Below are 17970 nucleotides of genomic sequence, written 5' to 3'. Positions count from 1 at the left end.
TGCATTCTACACAACTCACATATACCAACCTGATGCACTCTACACAACTCACGTATACCAACCTGATGCACTCTACACAACTCGCGTATACCAACCTGATACATTCTACACAACTCACGTATACCAACATGATGCACTCTATACAACTCACGTATACCAACCTGATGCACTCTACACAACTGACGTATACCAACCTGATGTACTCTACACAACTCACGTATACCAACCTGATGCATTCTACACAACTCACATATACCAACATGATGTACTCTACACAACTCACGTATACCAACCTGATGCATTCTACACAACTCACATATACCAACATGATGCACTCTACACAACTCACGTATACCAACCTGATGCACTCTACACAACTCACGTATACCAACCTGATGTACTCTACACAACTCGCGTATACCAACCTGATGTACTCTACCCAACTCACGTGTACCAACCTGATTGTCTCTACACAACTCACGTATACCAACCTGATGTATTCTACACAACTCACGTATACCAACCTGATGTATTCTACACAACTCGCGTATACCAACCTGATGTACTCTACACAACACCCGTATACCAACCTGATGTACTCTACACAACTCACGTTTACCAACCTGACGTATTCTACACAACTCACGTATACCAACCTGATGCATTCTACACAACTCACATATACCAACATGATACACTCTACACAACTCACGTATACCAACCTAATGCACTCTACACAACTCACGTACACCAACCTGATGTACTCTACACAACTCACGTATACCAACATGATGCACTCTACACAACTCACGTATACCAACCTGATGCACTCTACACAACTCACGTATACCAACCTGATGCACTCTACACAACTGACGTATACCAACCTGATGTACTCTACACAACTCGCGTATACCAACCTGATGTTCTCTACCCAACTCACGTGTACCAACCTGATTGTCTCTACACAACTCACGTATACCACCCTGATGTATTCTACACAACTCACGTATACCAACCTGATGTACTCTACACAACTCGCGTTTACCAACCTGATGTATTCTACACAACTCACGTATACCAACCTGATGTATTCTACACAACTCGCGTATACCAACCTGATGTACTCTACACAACACCCGTATACCAACCTGATGTACTCTACACAACTCACGTTTACCAACCTGACGTATTCTACACAACTCACGTATACCAACCTGATGCATTCTACACAACTCACATATACCAACATGATGCACTCTACACAACTCACGTATACCAACCTAATGCACTCTACACAACTCACGTACACCAACCTGATGTACTCTACACAACACCCGTATACCAACCTGATGTACTCTACACAACTCACGTATACCAACCTGATGTATTCTACACAACTCACGTATAACAACCTGATGTACTCAACACAACTCACGTATACCAACCTGATGTACTCTACACAACTCACGTATACCAACCTGATGTATTCTACACAACTCACGTACACCAACCTGATGTACTCTACACAACACACGTATACCAACCTGATGTACTCTACACAACTCACGTTTACCAACCTGATGTGTTCTACACAACTCACGTATACCAACCTGATGTATTCTACACAACTCACGTATACCAACCTGATGTACTCTACACAACTCACGTATACCAACCTGATGTATTCTACACAACTCACGTATACCAACCTGAGGTATTTTACACAACTCACGTATACCAACCTGATGTACTCTACCCAACTCACGTATACCAACCTCATGCACTCTACCCAACTCACGTATACCAACCTGATGTACTCTACACAACTCACGTATACCAACCTGATGCACTCTACACCACTCGCATAAGCCGACCTAAACCATAAATTCCTAAAGGGGTATAACTTCCTTAATGGGGTCACTTGAAGGGGGATTCTGCCCTTCTAGTACTTATGGACTCTGTATATGGAGTCACAAATTATTCTAGGCAAATCTGCAGTTCAGAAGGGAAATAGCGCTCCGTCCCTCCCGAGTCTTGCCATGCGGCTAAGCAGTACTGTACAACCACATATGGGGTATTTCCACGTTAAGTAGAAATCGTGGGATAAATTTTGGTGCCATTTATACCCATTTCCCAGTGTGAAAATGTCAAATCTGGGGATGAAACAAAATTTTGGTGGTAAAAATGCAATAAATTTTTTTCTCCTTCGCCTCATTGGGGGACACAGGTACTGTGGGTGTATGCTTCTGCCGCTTGGAGGCTGACACTAAGTGAAAAAAAGAGGTTAGCTCCTCCTCCGCCGTATACACCCTCGCCCCAATTGCGGTCGGAAATCAGTATTTTGCTTAGTGTCCATTGGAGGCACACGTCTGGGTTTTTTTCTCCAGACTTTTTGCCTTTTTCCATGAAGATGAGACAGGGGCAACGGATCCTATTGAAAGGGTCCGATTTCCCCAAACCAACAACTGGCGAGCACGTGCGAGTGTCGCCTCCACGTATCCTCTCCCGCGACATGGAACACAGTATTGAAACCGTGGGCTGTACAGAGGCACAAGATTAGTCCATGCGGCCCCCACTGCTCCACCAATGCGTAGACTGCGGTGCTGCAAGGTGGCAGACGGTCCCTCTCCTCACCCCCTGAAGAGGTTAGGACGGTGCAGACACCCTAGCTTCATCTATCTCGAGGCCCCCCCTCACATACCTGAGCTGGGAAGCTGAAGACGATCATCAGAGGAGGAGGGCCTGGGAAGGCTCCGGCGGCAAAAAAACCACAGGGTTGGAGCCCTTAGTCGACAGCAGCGGAATGGCAGTGAATTTGCACCATTTTCGGCGCCGTGGGAGGTGGGTCTCCCCCCCCCCCCCCCCCCCCCCCCGTCGCGGGCATGCGATTAATTGAGCCCGCGGCTTCAGCTGGAGCTAGGCCGCGAGCCGGAAGTCCCGCCCCCTTGCCGCACGTCACTTCCGGCGGCTCGAGCCTGTGCGGCGGGGAAGAAATTTAGCCCCCGGCTTCAGATCGCGGCTAGGCCGCAAACGAAGTACCACCCCCGGAGCAGTTCTTCTGTCGGCGGCTCGCCCCGCAGCTGTGGCGCACGTTTGCTTGTATGGAACAAGCACCTGGCGTCCAGGGTGGCTGCTCCCATCAGGTGTCAGCCACTAAGCAGCTTGAAGAAACCAGCGGGCGAATCGACAGGACACGTGGGGGCACAGTACTGGGGTAAGTGCTGCCTGAGAGGCCACGCTACAGGGATAAACGAGGTGCTTCCCCCCCCCCTCCCCCCTCCCCAGCAGTCTGCAGTACGGATGCCGGACAGATACAGCATGTCCGAAAAAGTGAAGACGCACACGTTTTTAGACGCTGCATTCATCTCTTGTTGGGCCGCCTTTCCGCGGGCGCAGAGCAAGCGATTATGCGAAGCCTGCAAGTCCGAACGCGCCCAGGATCCCTCCCCTGCCACCGAGACCAAGGTGCCAAGCCCCCCGGAGTGGGCCCTATCACTGTCACAGTCCATGGCATCGCTTACGAGGGCAATCGAGTCCCTTCATGCCCCAGATAGGGGCAGGGACAGTGGCTCGCCTGTCTGGAAGGGGCCCTCCATCTCACAAGAGCTTCCGGCCTGCAGGGGCCACTCTCACTCCAGGCAGACCCGGGGAAAACGAATCCACACAGTGTCTCCCAGTCCATCCGGTGCCTTGGCATCCGTAAGTTCCGCTTCTCGCTCCCCGTCACCAGTGGTTGATAGCGAGCAGACCTCAGATTTCGACTCAGATGGACCCCTTGACCTGGATGCTCCAGGGTCTCGTGAGACAGTGGACAGCCTCATCGAAGCCATCAACCAGACCTTGGGGATTGAGGATGATTCCGCCTCGGCTACAGGGCATAGTCTATTGCGCTCACCCAGAGTTTGAGGACATAGTGTAGCGACACGGAACGGAAGGATAGGCGTTTCTCGGGTCAGAAGGCACTCGAAGCAAGGTATCCATTTGCTTCGGACCTTCGTAAAAAATGGACGGAATCTCCGACGGTGGATCCTCCGGTGTCGCGCTTAGCCTCTAAAACCCTGTTATCCATACCTAGTGGTTCTTCTATTAAAGACCCCACGGATGGCCTCATGTAGAGCTTAGCTCGTTCAGTATTTGAGGCATCAGGGTCAGCCCTCTCTCCCTCGTTCGCAGCAACATGGGAAGCCAAGGCCATTTCGTGGTCAGAATCATTGAACAAAGTCTTGCAGGAGCGAGACCTACCTGTAGAGATATCGGAGTTCGCGAGTCAGATCGCGATAGCCGGGGACTACTTAATCAATGCTTCCTTGGATGCGGCCAATTGCGCGTCACTTGCTGCCGCTAACGCAATTGCTATTAGAAGAGCTCTATGGCTAAGGACATGGTGGGATGATTCTACCTCCAAGAAGTCCTTGACTTCCCTGCCTTATCAGTGCGGCCGCCTATTCGGAGAGAAGTTAGATCAACTCATCTCCGACTCCACAGGAGGGAAGAGCGGTTTTCTCCCTCAGCAAAAGGTCAAGCCACTTTTTTGCCACCCGTTTCAGGCATGTTTTCAGGCCTTTCGCAACCCGGGGGGACCACAGCGGCCAATTCCACCGCTTCAGGCCATCCCAACCCGGATAGGGAGCGGCAGGTCTCATATAGAGCCAACCCATTGGGGAGAATGCGTACTCAACAGCCTAGGTCGAGGGGATCCAGATCCCAAAGATCGTCAGCCAAATTACTCGAGACGTTTGCCAGACGACACCAGCAAGGTAGGCGGCCACCTACTCTGGTTTCGCCACGTCTGGCTCAATGTCGCACACGACGCATGGGTAAAGGAGTTGGTGGCCTCAGGTTACAAAATAGAATTTCTCAGATACCCTCCAAGATGGTTTTTTCTTTCCTGTCTTCCCAGGGTGGATACCCAGGCAAGGGCTCTATTAGGAGCCATCGAATTGCTCAAGCGCACCGGGGTCATTATTCCCGTGCCAGAACACGAAAGAGCTCAGGGCTTCTATTCCAACCTGTTCGCGGTTCCCAAAAAGGACGGAACTGTCAGACCTGTTTTGGACCTGAAGCTCCTGAACAAATTCATCAAGATCAGACATTTCCGGATGGAGTCTCTCCATTCAGTCATATCGGCCATGGAGCAGGGAGAATACTTGGCCTCGATCGACATCCAGGACGCATATCTACATATTCCCATTTTCCTCATCAAAGATTTCTACGCTTCGCCGTCAACAGTCGACATTTCCAGTTCGTAGCGCTACCCTTCGGGCTAGCCACGGCCCCCAGGGTGTTCACAAAGGTTATGGCAGACATCATGGCCATACTGCATTCTCGAGGCATAGTCATCTTGCCTTACTTGGACGACCTCTTGGTCAAGGGCCCTTCAATACAGGCATGCGAGGAAAATGTCAACATTACGCTAGATACTCTTGCCCGCATAGGGTGGTTGGTCAATACAAAGAAGTCATCCCTGGTGCCAGCTCAGAGGATATCCTTCTTAGGAATGATCTTCGACACTTGCCGAGGGTTGGTAATTCTCCCTCAGGACAAGGCGCTAGCTCTCCGACAGGGAGTCCGGACACTTCGCCAACCAGTCCCTCATACCATCCGTTTCGGGATGAGGATTCTAGGGAACATGGTGGCAGCAATGGAAGCGATACCGTTCGCCCAGTTCCATCTTCGCCCCCTGCAGCACGCCCTCTTGTCAGCCTGGGACAAGAATCCTTTCACCCTCGATCGGCGATGCCGACTGTCCTCTCAAGTCAGGCAGTCGCTCGGGTGGTGGATAACCAGTTCCTGTCTGATCCAGGGGAAACCCTTCCCCCCAGACCATTGGTTGGTGATGACAACCGACGCCAGTCTCCTCGGCTGGGAAGCGGTATTTCGCCACTACATGATCCAAGGACGGTGGTCCCCTCAGGAGGCTCGCCTCCCGAACAACTTATTGGAGATACGAGCAATCCGGCTGGCTCTGCAACAGTTTCATCACTTTCTAGCAGGCCGCTCCGTCCGGATGCAATCGGACAACGCCACGGCGGTGGCTTACATAAATCATCAAGGGGGCACCTGCAGCAGAGCAACCATGCGCGAGGTGGGACACATTCTTCATTGGGCTGAAGCAAACCACTCGGTGATTTCGGCAGTCCTCATCCCGGGTGTGGAAAACTGGGCGGCAGACTTCCTCAGCCGACAGGGTCTTGCGTCCGGAGAGTGGTCACTACATTCAGAGGTCTTCCAGCAGATTTGCTAACTGTGGGGGACTCCGGATGTGGACTTGATGGCTTCCAGGCTGAGCGCCAAGGTGCCCACATATGTCGCTCGGGCCAGGGACCCGCAGGCAATTGCTGTGGATGCTTTGGTTCTGCCGTGGAACCAGTTTCACCTCCCATATCTATTTTCCCCATTGCCATTACTCCCGAGAGTCATCAGAAAGATCAAGTCAGAAGGGGTTCCGGCGATTCTGCTGGCCCCAGACTGGCCCCGTCGAGCGTGGTACGCAGATCTAATGCAGCTGCTCGCCGACGTTCCTTGGCGACTGCCAGAGCGCCCAGATCTACTTTCTCAAGGGCCGATTTGCCACCCGAACTCAGGGGCCCCGTGTTTGACGGCATGGACGCTGAATCTTGGGTTTTAACCCAGGCGGGGTTTGCGCGCGAGATGGTCGCTACAATGGTTAGCGCCCGGAAGCCTGCCTCGGCACGTATTTATCATCACACCTGGAAGGTGTTCTTTGCTTGGTGTCGGGGCCGTGGTTGTTCTCCACTGAGATTCTCGATCCCCAACATCTTGGCCTTTCTTCAGTCTGGCCTAGACTCAGGGTTAGCCCCAAGCTCCCTCAGGAGACAAATATTGGCTTTGTCCGTCCTGTTCCAGCGCAGAATTGCTACCAATTTGCAGGTGAAGACTTTCATCCAGGGAGTCTCCCACTTGGTACCTCCCTATAAGGCGCCTATGGACGCCTGGGACCTTAACCTGGTCCTAAGTGTTTTGCAGGAACCTCCTTTTGAACCACTACAAGATGTCTCTTTGCGGTACCTTTCCTGGAAAGTGGTGTTCCTAGTGGCCATAACTTCCATCAGGCGGGTCTCGGAGCTGGCGGCCCTATCCTGCCAAGCCCCGTTTCTCACTTTTCATAAGGATAAGGTGGTGCTCAGACCAGCCCCTCCTTTTCTGCCGAAGGTCGTTTCCTCATTTCACATGAATGAGGATGTTGTCTTGCCGTCGTTTTGTCCAGCACCGCTGCACCGTGTGGAAAAGGCTCTTCACACGTTAGATCTGGTAAGAGCCCTCCGGAGGTACGTGTTGAGGACAAACATTATAATATCCATACTCAGGCCTCAGCGGATGCGAGCCTTGGTAGAAGGATTCTCCAAGCAGCGGTGGTGCACCTGTAAACAAGAGGTTCATGTAACTTGGATCGGTGAGTCAATCTCCCACCCAGGGACTGCTTTAGGACGTCCCACAGTATCTGTGTCCCCCAATGAGGCGAAGGAGAAACAGGGATTTTTGTGATAAACTCACTGTAAAATCCTTTTCTCCGAGACGCTCATTGGGGGACACAGCACCCACCCTGTTAGCCAGTTGGCTCTTGTTTGTTTAATTAATATGCATTTTCGTTTGATATTAGGGTGGTTTTTTTCAGGACATGTTGTACCTGTATTAAGGCTGATTCTGTTGTCCTCCTACTGCTTTGGCACCAAACTGATTTCCGCCCGCAATCGGGGCGAGGGTGCATTCGGCGGAGGAGGAGCTAACCTCTTTTTTTCACTTAGTGTCAGCCTCCAAGTGGCAGAAGCATACACCCACGGTATCTGAGTCCCCCAATGAGCGTCTCGGAGAAAAGGATTTTACGGTGAGTTTATCACAAAAATCCCTGTTTCTTCACACTCCAATGGTATAGAATTCTGTCACCCACCTGTGTTGTCAATATGATCACTGCACCCATAAATGAATTCATTGAGAGGTGTAGTTTTTAAAATGGGGTTACTTATGGGGGGTTCTGCTGTTCTGGCACCTCAGGGACTCTGCCAATGTGACATGGCGCCCTCAAGCCAGACAAGCAAAATATCAACTTCAATATGGCGCTTCTTCCCTTCTGAGCTTTGCACTGTGCCACAAAAGTAGTTTTCAACCACATATGGGGAATCTGTGTACTCAGTAGAAATTGCACAAGTTTTGGGGTCCATTTTCTCTTTATATCTTTGTGAAAATGAGAAAATTTGGGGCTAAGATGGCATTTTTGTGGGAAAAATATTTTTTTTTTTCATTTTCGCAGATCAATTTTGTAAAATTCTGTAAAGCACCTGTGGGTTCAAGGTGTTCACCACACATCTAGATAAATTCCTTGAGGGGTCTAGTTTCCAAAATGGGATCACTTGTGTGGGTTTGCCACTATTTAGGCACATCAGGGGCTCCAAACGCAACATGACACCTGCATACCATTCCATCAAAGTCTGCATTCCAAAACGTCACACCTTTCCTTTTCTTTTTCTCACATATGGGGTGTCTGTGTAGTCAGGAGAAATTGCAAAACAAATTTTGGGTTCAATTTTCTCCTGTTACCCTTAAGAAAATGCTAAATATGGGGCTAAAATACATATTTTGTGGGGAAAATGTTGATTTTTTTTTTTTGTATTTTTTATTACATTGTTATAAACTAGTGTGTAGCACCTGGGGGAGGGTGAGAGGATTCAAGGTGCTCACCACACATCGTGATTAGTTCTCTGAGGGGTCTAGTTTGAAAAATGGTGTCAATTGTGTGCGTTTTTTACTGTTTAGGGGATCTCCAGATGCGACATGTTGTCTACTAATTATTCCAGCAAATTTTACATTCAAAAAGTCAAATGTCTCTCCTTCCCTTTCGTTCTCTGTCGTGTGTCTAAACAAAGGTTTTGCCCCACATACGGGGTATTGGCATGTTCAGGAAAAATTGCTCAGCATATTTTGGGGTCCATTTTTTTTTCCTGTTACCCTTGCAAAAATAAAAAAAAAATTGGGGTCTACAGTAACATTTTTGTGAAAAAAAGGTAAATGTTCATTTTTTCTTTCCGCATCCCATTAATTCCTGTGAAGCACCTGAAGGGTTAATAAACTTCTTGAATGTGGTTTTGAGTACTGTCAGGGGTGCAGTTTTTAGAATGGTGTCACTTTTTGGTATTTTCTGTCATATAGACCCCGCAAAGTCACTTCAAATGTGATGTGGTGTTAGGGTTGACGGATCGCACTAAATAAAAATAACTAAAGTGTGATCACAACCCGAGGTCCACGGTGCAGAGATGACAACCTGCTGCTAGAGAGTAATGGCGGACGCATGCGGCATACAATCTCGAAAACACACGAGGTTAACTGTCACCCTGTGTAGACTGTAGCTAGTTACCCATCTCTGATAACTTCTCAGAGGGGTGTGCTCAGAGATAAGCTGCCCCTAGACAGGACGGTGCAGCTAGATGCCAAGTTACAAAGAATGACGCTAAGTATAATCCCCTGTTCACTTCACAGGAGGCTGCAACCGAGACAGACAGGCAGTGAACACAATCACAGCGAGTGCAGAGACACAAACTCCTCCCGGAGGTGCAGGAATTCTAACGGCTTACCGCTGACAAGTTCACACTGCCATTATGTCCCACAGACACGCATGTCACGAATGATACTGGAGCCAGCATGCGCCCCTGAGAACCTTTTACATGTTCCCCTCATGTCCAGTCAGACAGGACCTTGCTAGTGGACCAATCCAGAGCTGCCATATCACCAGAGGAGCTGACGACCGACCACCAATGAGACGTCGCCACATCACGAGCATGCTCAGAAGGGTGATTCCTGGACTTAGCCTCCAGAGCGACTGTTCGCCGCTGACTATCGCTGGATACCATAGACTTGGCTGGAAAGCCCGCAGTAACCAAGCGAACAGCACGAGACCGAGCAAGACGCTGGGACGACGTCTTTACTCAGCGGCCGAAGCCAAATGGGAGACCGCAGAGGCAGACAAGGCTTGGGATCTACCCTGTGCAGCGGGAGAATCCCGGGGCCTAACATGTGGTCCCTAAAAAAAAAAACGGTTTTGTAAATTTTGATGAAAAAATGAGAAATCGCTGGTCAACTTTTAACCCTTCTAACTTCCTAACAAAAGAAAAAAAATTCAAAAATTGTGCTGATGTAAAGTAAATATGTGGGAATTCTTATTTATTAACTATTTTATGTGACATAACTGAATTTAAGGGCATAAAAATTAAACATTTGAAAATTGCAAGAATTTCCAAATATTTGTCAAATTTCCATTTTTTTCACAAATAAATGCAAGTCATATGAAACAAATTTTACCACTAACATAAAGTACAATGTGTCACAAAAAAAAGTCTCAGAATCAGTGGGATCCGTTGAAGCCTTCCAGAGTTATTACCACATAAGGTGACAGTGGTCAGAATTGTAAAATATGGCCTGGTCAGGAAGGTGAAAACCGGCTCAGGGGTTAGCGGGGTTAAGGCTTTGTTCACATGGGGCGTAATTGCAGCGTTTTTGTTGCAAATTTTAAGAAGCTTATTTTGTATTTTACAGTACTAAGAAATGAATGAGTTTTCTGAATTCTCATGCTGCTTTTTTATTTCCTTGCGTATTTTAACCATCCACATATTTTTTCAGATAAGCAGCTTGTTTATTCTTTCAGCGTTTTTCACCGATTCAAATGAATGAGAAAAACAAAAGAAAACGCATCAAAAGTCTCAATAATGCCCATATTGTACGCAGTATTTTTCCTGCCAACACTGGTCTTTGGTGCAAAAAATCCACTGCAATTACACCGTGTGTGAACAGACCCTAATAGTAACATTATATCTATCTTGGATTGTGAAAAAACTTACAGAATTCCTGTTTACTCTTTACAGAAAATGACAACAACAATTCTGAGAGAAGCGTCAGGCTATCGGCAAATTATAAATTAGAAGATGAAGATACGAAGCCGCGCTGTAAAGAAGAAAATCTCACCAGCCCTAATGTACATTCCGGATTCATCTGTACAGAGCGAACATATAATCCACCTCATCCTGAGGAACCTTCTCCTATCCAAACTCAGGTTGTTACAAATACAGATCAGACAGGAAGCAGAGAGCTTCAATGTGAAAAACTTCACACAGGGAAGAAGCCGCCATACTCTTGTTCAGAATGTGGGAAAAGCTTTAGTAATAAATCAAGTTTTGTTACACATGAAAGATGGCACACAAGAGACAAGCCATTTTCATGTTCGGAATGTGGGAAATGTTTTGGAAATAATTCACATCTTGTCAGACATAAGAAAATTCACACAGGAGAGAAGCCGTATTCATGTTCGGAATGTGGTAAATGTTTTATTTCTAAAACCAAACTTCTTGATCATCAACGAAGTCACACCGGGGATAAGCCATTTTCTTGTTCATTTTGTGGGAAATGCTTTGCAATTAAATCAAATCTTGCTACGCATGAGAGAATCCACACAGGAGAGAAGCCGTATTCATGTTCAGAATGTGAGAAATGTTTTTCAGATAAATCTGGTTTACTAGCTCATCAAAGAGCTCACACAGGAGAGAAGCTATATTCATGTACAGAATGTGGGAAAAGTTTTTCAGATAATTCGGCTTTAGTAAATCATAAGAAAATTCACACAGGAGAGAAACCGTATTCATGTTCAGAATGTGGGAAATGTTTTATACATCAAGCTGATGTTGCAAAACATCAGAGAATTCACACAGGAGAGAAGCCGTATTCATGTTCAGAATGTGGGAAGTGTTTTGCATATAAGTCACATCTTGTCCGTCATCAGAAAATTCACACAGGAGAGAAGCCATTTTCATGTTCTGAATGTGGGAAATGTTTTATTTCTAAAGCCAAACTTCTTGATCATCATCGAAGTCACACAGGGGAGAAGCCATTTTCTTGTTCGGTTTGTGGAAGAAGCTTTGTAATTAAATCCAGTCTTGTTACACATGAGAAAACCCACACTGGAGAGAGGTCTTATTCATGTTCTGAATGCGGGAAATGTTTTATTTCTAAACCCAAACTTCGTGATCATCTTCGAAGTCACACTGGGGAGAAGCCATTTTCATGTTCGTTTTGTGGGAAAGGCTTTGCATTTAAATCATATCTTGTTACACATGAGAAAATCCACACAGGAGAGAAGTCTTATTCATGTTCTGAATGTGGGAAATGTTTTATTTCTAAAACCAAACTTCTTGATCATCATCGAAGTCACACAGGGGAGAAGCCATTTTCATGTTCATTTTGTGGGAAATGCTTTGCACTTAAATCAAGTCTTGCTGCACATGAGAGAATCCACACAGGAGAGAAGTCTTATTCGTGTTCTGAATGTGGGAAATGTTTTATTGTTAAAGCCAGACTTCTTGACCATCATCGAAGTCACACAGGGGAGAAGCCATTTTTTTGTTCATTTTGTGGGAAATGCTTTACACTTAAAGCAAATCTTGTTACACATGAGAGAATCCACACAGGAGAGAAGCCATTTTCATGCTCAGAATGTAAAAAACAATTTACACATCAGTCAAGTTTAGTTTACCATAAGAGGTTTCACAAAGGGGAAAAGGCGTAATTTTATTGAAAATGTAGAAAGTGCATTACAGAGATATTTGACCTTGTTAAACATTACAGAATTGAGGTGGAAGGCTGATTTCATGTTTATAAGTCAGGAAATGTTTTACAGTTGAAGTCATCAGAGGAGTCAAAGGTGAGAAGTCGTTTGATGCTTTATATGTGTAAAATGTTTTACAGGCAAATCAGATTTTGAATGGTGTGTTTCCCATTGGGTATGGATGATATCAATTTATATAAAAAAAAAATGAAGAAAAGGATCCGAATGGCCATAAACCCACATTAGAATGGGCACAGTTTTTTAATTGCCTGGACACCCCCTTTTTTAACCAAGTGAAATAAAGCTGCATATTTTTATTCATACAGCCATGTGGATCCTTCCTTTTTTTTTTTTTGTCATTTTTCTCCAGTGGTCAACGGTATTGGATCCATGCTGTTTAACCCCTTTCCGACATCAGGTGTAATAGTATATTGCTGACATGTGCCCGCAACAGCTGCGGTTGGAATGGCGATCCACCCGCGGCTGATAACTAGTTAAATGCCGATGTCAATCTGACAGTGGCATTTAACTCGCGCTTCCTTGAAGCGCATCACTAGTCCTGCCCATCAGAGACCCCGTAATATGATCATGGGTCACCGATGGGTTGGCATGACAACAAGACATCTCTAGCAGACCTCTATATTTGTTTTAGCCGGATTGCTATGAGCGTCACCCAGTGGTCGACGCTCATAGCAAGTGAGCATTTCTGCTACACAGGCGATCTGATCACTGCCTGTGTGTAGCAGATGCGATCAGACAACTGCAGCCTCTAGTCACCCATGGAGACTATTGAAGCATGCAAAAAGTAAAAAAAAAACTTTTTAAAAATATTAAAAGAATATAAAAGTTGAAATCACCCCCTTCTGCCCCATTAAAAATAAAACCGTAAAAAAATCAAATATACAAGTGTTTGGTATTGCCGCGTTCAGAATTACCCTATCTACCAATAAAAAAAAATTACATAGCAACATAGTTAGCAAGGCCGAAAAGCCCTGTGTCCATCCAGTTCAGCCTATATTCCGTCAGAATAAATCCCCAGATCTACGCCCTTCTAAAGAACCTAATAACTGTAAGATACAATATTGTTACTCTCCAGGAAGACATCCAGGCCTCTCTTGAACCCCTCGACTGAGTTCGCCATCACCACCTCAGGCAGGGAATTCCAGATTCTCCCTGCCCTAAGAGTAAAGAATCCTCTTCTATGTTGGTGGAGAAACCTTCTCTCCTCCAGACGCAGAGAATGCCCCCTTGTGACCGTCACCTTCCTTGGTATAAATAGATCCTCGGAGAGATATTTGTCTTGTCCCCTTATCTACTTATACAAGGTTATTAGATCTCCCCTCAGTCGTCTTTTTCTAGACTATATAATCCTAATTTTACTAATCTCTCTGGGTATTGTAGTTCCCCCATCCCATTTATTAATTTTGTTGCCCTCCTTTGTACTCGCTGTAATTCCATTATATCCTTCCTGAGCACCGGTGCCCAAAACTGTACACAGTACTCCATATGTGGTCTAACCAGAGATTTGTACAGAGGCAGTATAATGCTCTCATCATGTGTATCCAGACCTCTTTTCATGCACCCCATGATCCTGTTTGCCTTGGCAGCCGCTGCCTGGCTCTGGCTGCTCCAGGTAAGTTTATCATTAACTAGGATCCCCAAGTCCTTCTCCATATCAGATTTACCCAGTGGTTTCCCGTTCAGTGTGTAATGGTGATATTGATTCCTTCTTCCCATGTGTATAACCTTACATTTATCATTGTTATACTGCATCTGCCACCTTTCACCCCAAGTTTCCAACTTATCCAGATCCATCTGTAGCAGAATACTATCTTCTCTTGTACTGACTGCTTTACATAGTTTTGTATCATCTGCAAATATCGATATTTTTCCGTGTAAACCTTCTACCAGATCGTTAATAAATATGTTGTAGAGAAGAGGTCCCAACACCGACCCCTGCGGTCCCCACTGGTCACAGCGACCCAGTTAGAGAATATCCCATTTATAACCCCCCTCTGCTTTCTATCACTCAGCCAGTTACTTACCCATTTACACTCATTTTCCCCCAGACCCGGCATTCTCATTTTGTGTACCAACCTCTTGTGTGGCATGGGATCAAACGCTTTGGAAAAATCAAGATATACCACATCCAATGACTCACCTTGGTCCAGTCTATAGCTTACCTCTTCATAAAAACTGATTAGATTGGGGTGACAGGAGCGATTCCTCATAAACCCATGCTGATATGGCGTTACACAGTTATTCTCAGTGAGATCATCCAGAATAACGTCCCTCAGAAACCCTTCACATATCTCACCAACAATAGAGGTTAGACTTACTGGCCTATAATTTCCCGGTCACTTTTAGAGCCTTTTTGAATATTGGTACCACATTTGCTATGCGCCAGTCCTGTGGAACAGACCCCGTCACTATAGAGTCTCTAAATATAAGAAATAATGGCTTGTCTGTTACATTACTTAGTTCTCTTAGTGCTCGTGGGTGTATGCCATCCGGACCCGGAGATTTATCTATTGTAATCTTATTTAGCCGGTTTCGCCCCTCTTCTTGGGTTAGATTGGTGACCCTTAATATCGGGTTTTCTTGTCTCTCGGCATTTCATTTTCCACCGTGAATACCGTGGAGAAGGTGGTGTGTAATATATTCGCTTTTTCCTAGTCATCTACAACCATTCTTCCCTCACAGTTTTAGAAGGCTCCTACACTGTCACTTATGATTCTGATACTATTGATATAGGTGAAGAACATCTTGGGATTAGTGTTACTCTCCTTTGTGCTTCTCTGTTTCCTTTTTGGCAGCTTTAATTAGTTTGTTAGATAAAGTATTTTTCTCCCTATAGTTGTTAGATCCTCAGCGGGGCCGTCCTGCTTTAGTAGTGTGAATGCTTTCTTGTTACTGGTAATTGCCCCTCTTACTTCTGTGTTTGGCCACATTGGGTTTTTCCTATTTCTTGTCCTTTTATTCCCACAAGGTATAAACCGCTTACAGCGCCTATTAAGGATGTTCTTACACATTTCCCATTTATTATCTGTATTCTTATTTCTGAGGACATTGTCCCAGTCACCAGATTAAGGGCGTCTCTCAGCTGGTTAAACTTTGCCTTCCTAAAGTTCAGTGTTTTTGTGACTCCCTGACAAGTCCCCCTAGCGAAACACAAGTGACACTGTACAATATTGTGGTCGCTATTTCCTAGATGCCCGACCACCTGCAGATCTGTTATTCTGTCCGGTCTGTTATTCAGATTTAACCTGATCACTAAATGGCATAACGAGGACAAATGTCAAAATGTCAGAATTACGTTTTTTGTTGTCGCTACATTGCAGTAATAATGGGCGATCAAAAGATCATATCTACTACAAAATGATATCAAAGAAATGTCAACTTGGCATGCAAAACATTAGCCCTCACCCAGACACTACGGGTCTCAGAAAATTGCACCATTTTTTACCACTTAAATAAAGAACCTAGACATGTTTGATGTCTGTGAACTTGTAATGACCTGGACAATCATCATGGCAGCGCAGTTTCAGCATTTAGTGAACATGTTAAAAAACAAACAAACTGGAATTGCACTTTTTTTTTGCAATTTCACCACACTTGGAATTTTTTTTCCCGTTTTCCAGTACACGATATGTTAAAACCAATGGTGCCATTCAAAAGTACAACTTGTCCCGCAAAAAAACAAGCCCTCACATGGCCATATTGACGGAAAAATAAAAAAGTTATGGCTCTGAGAAGAAGGTGAGCGAAAAGCAAAAATACCTCTGGTCATGAAGGGGTTAGCAAGGAGCAACGCTGCATTTACCTCACTGTGAGGCTTATCACAATTTTTCTTTCTTTTTGTGCTTTTTCCCAATTTATATCTACACTTTGCAGACTTGTAGCTGGAATTTCTTCACTGAAAATTGTCGCAAACCTCTGAGTGTTTTCAGTGGATGCACATGGATTCTGTGGCTTGAGAGTAATGGTGAGTTTGAGGTGACGATATAACTTTTTTAATTTTCCATATATTTATTGAAGATTTTCTTAATATGAAAAGAGGTGTGAAAAAGCAGAACATGTATCCAATTACTCTTATAAAGTAGGATCGGCAATATATCAGTGCACTGTGCAAATTTAGAAAATCATTCCAAAGTGTTGGTACATTACTTGCAGAATACTCATAGATGGTGACGGTCCAGGCGGACCGTGATCTACTCTGCAGTGATATTATAGATGTTCTTGTGTAGTAGAGCCAGTCACCTGATCATTGTATGGATTGTCAGGTAAAGCCAGATTTCCCATAGAGAAGGCAGAAACTGTTTCTTTGGATTATCTGCCTGGTCGGTATCCACTTTTTTGTGACATCATGTTTCTTTATTATGAGATGTTGTGTAATGTTATCTTGTATGTACTAATAAAGTGATATTTTTTAATCAGTACTTTGAATATCTCTTTTTGGGTAATATATTGTGCTTGGTATACATTGTTTTGTATTATTATTTATGGTATTTCTTTTCTATATAGGTCTTTTGCTTTTTTTTCATTTCTTATATGCCTTGTCTGTATTTGATCTGTTTGCTTCTTCTTGTGTATTCTTTGTGGCTGCGCTAATCACTTTAATTGTCTTAAGGCCCCTTTACAGTTAGCGATGCACCAGCGATCCTGACCACGATACGACGCGGTCAGGATGGCTGGTGCATCGCTAAATGGTCGCTAGTGAGCTGCCACACAGGCAGATCTCACAGCGATGCAGCGACGCAGCTGTGGTCGTTACTTACCTTTCAGATGTGGCGATCCTGACGTCCTCCCGCCCGCGTCCACGCGTCGCTCGTCGGCGCCCGACGAGAAATGGAGCTGCACGATCTCGCGCGATCAACGACAGACAGCAGGGGAGCCGGTCAGAGGTACTGTAAGTATCACACATAGCGATATCGCTGCTGCGTCACAAAATTGGTGATGCTTTAGCGATACTGCTAGCGATATCGCAAGTTCTAGGCTTAAAGGAGTACCACTATTACTATCAGCCATTGTACTACCCTGCAGCAGTTTTTGTTACCATCTATTTGACTGCATATTTCTTGGATTTTGACATGCCCACAACATTACTCCTTGTTATGTGCTGCTGTACCTACGTGACATAGCTTCTCTGTACATTTTCTGCCTTTTTATCTGTTTTTATATTATTTTTGTAATCTAATAAAAATCATAAGATTTTAGTTGTTACTTTTCTTTGGAGGTTTCTGTATTTATTAGAAGTGCCTTTTACTCATTTTTGACCACATGTAGGAATAAGGGGGAAAGGCAAACATGTAGTCATGTCATGGTCCCAAGGTCAGAATTCCAGAATGGTAGCAGATCAAGAC

The 17970-nt window shown here is 45.3% G+C and overlaps 1 protein-coding gene across 1 annotated transcript in view; it reads left to right on the top strand.

The window, feature by feature from the left end:
• Positions 1 to 17046, top strand: part of LOC141074895 (uncharacterized) — a 145827-nt gene extending 128781 nt beyond the window's left edge. Inside the window, exon 13 of the mRNA XM_073562204.1 lies at positions 10875 to 17046. Within this exon, the coding sequence (XP_073418305.1) occupies positions 10875 to 12568 (1694 nt within the window). The 3' untranslated portion in view covers positions 12569 to 17046. The remainder of the gene's footprint in view (positions 1 to 10874) is intronic.
• Positions 17047 to 17970: the final 924 nt, after the last annotated feature.

This window comes from Dendrobates tinctorius, unplaced genomic scaffold (genome assembly GCF_039654945.1).
Source record: "Dendrobates tinctorius isolate UK_male_01 unplaced genomic scaffold, ASM3965494v1 ptg000342l, whole genome shotgun sequence".
In the NCBI taxonomy this organism is placed as follows: Eukaryota; Metazoa; Chordata; class Amphibia; order Anura; family Dendrobatidae; genus Dendrobates; species Dendrobates tinctorius.
The sequence above is the reverse complement of the archived record's forward strand: the minus strand, read 5'-3'. Positions and strand labels throughout refer to the sequence as shown.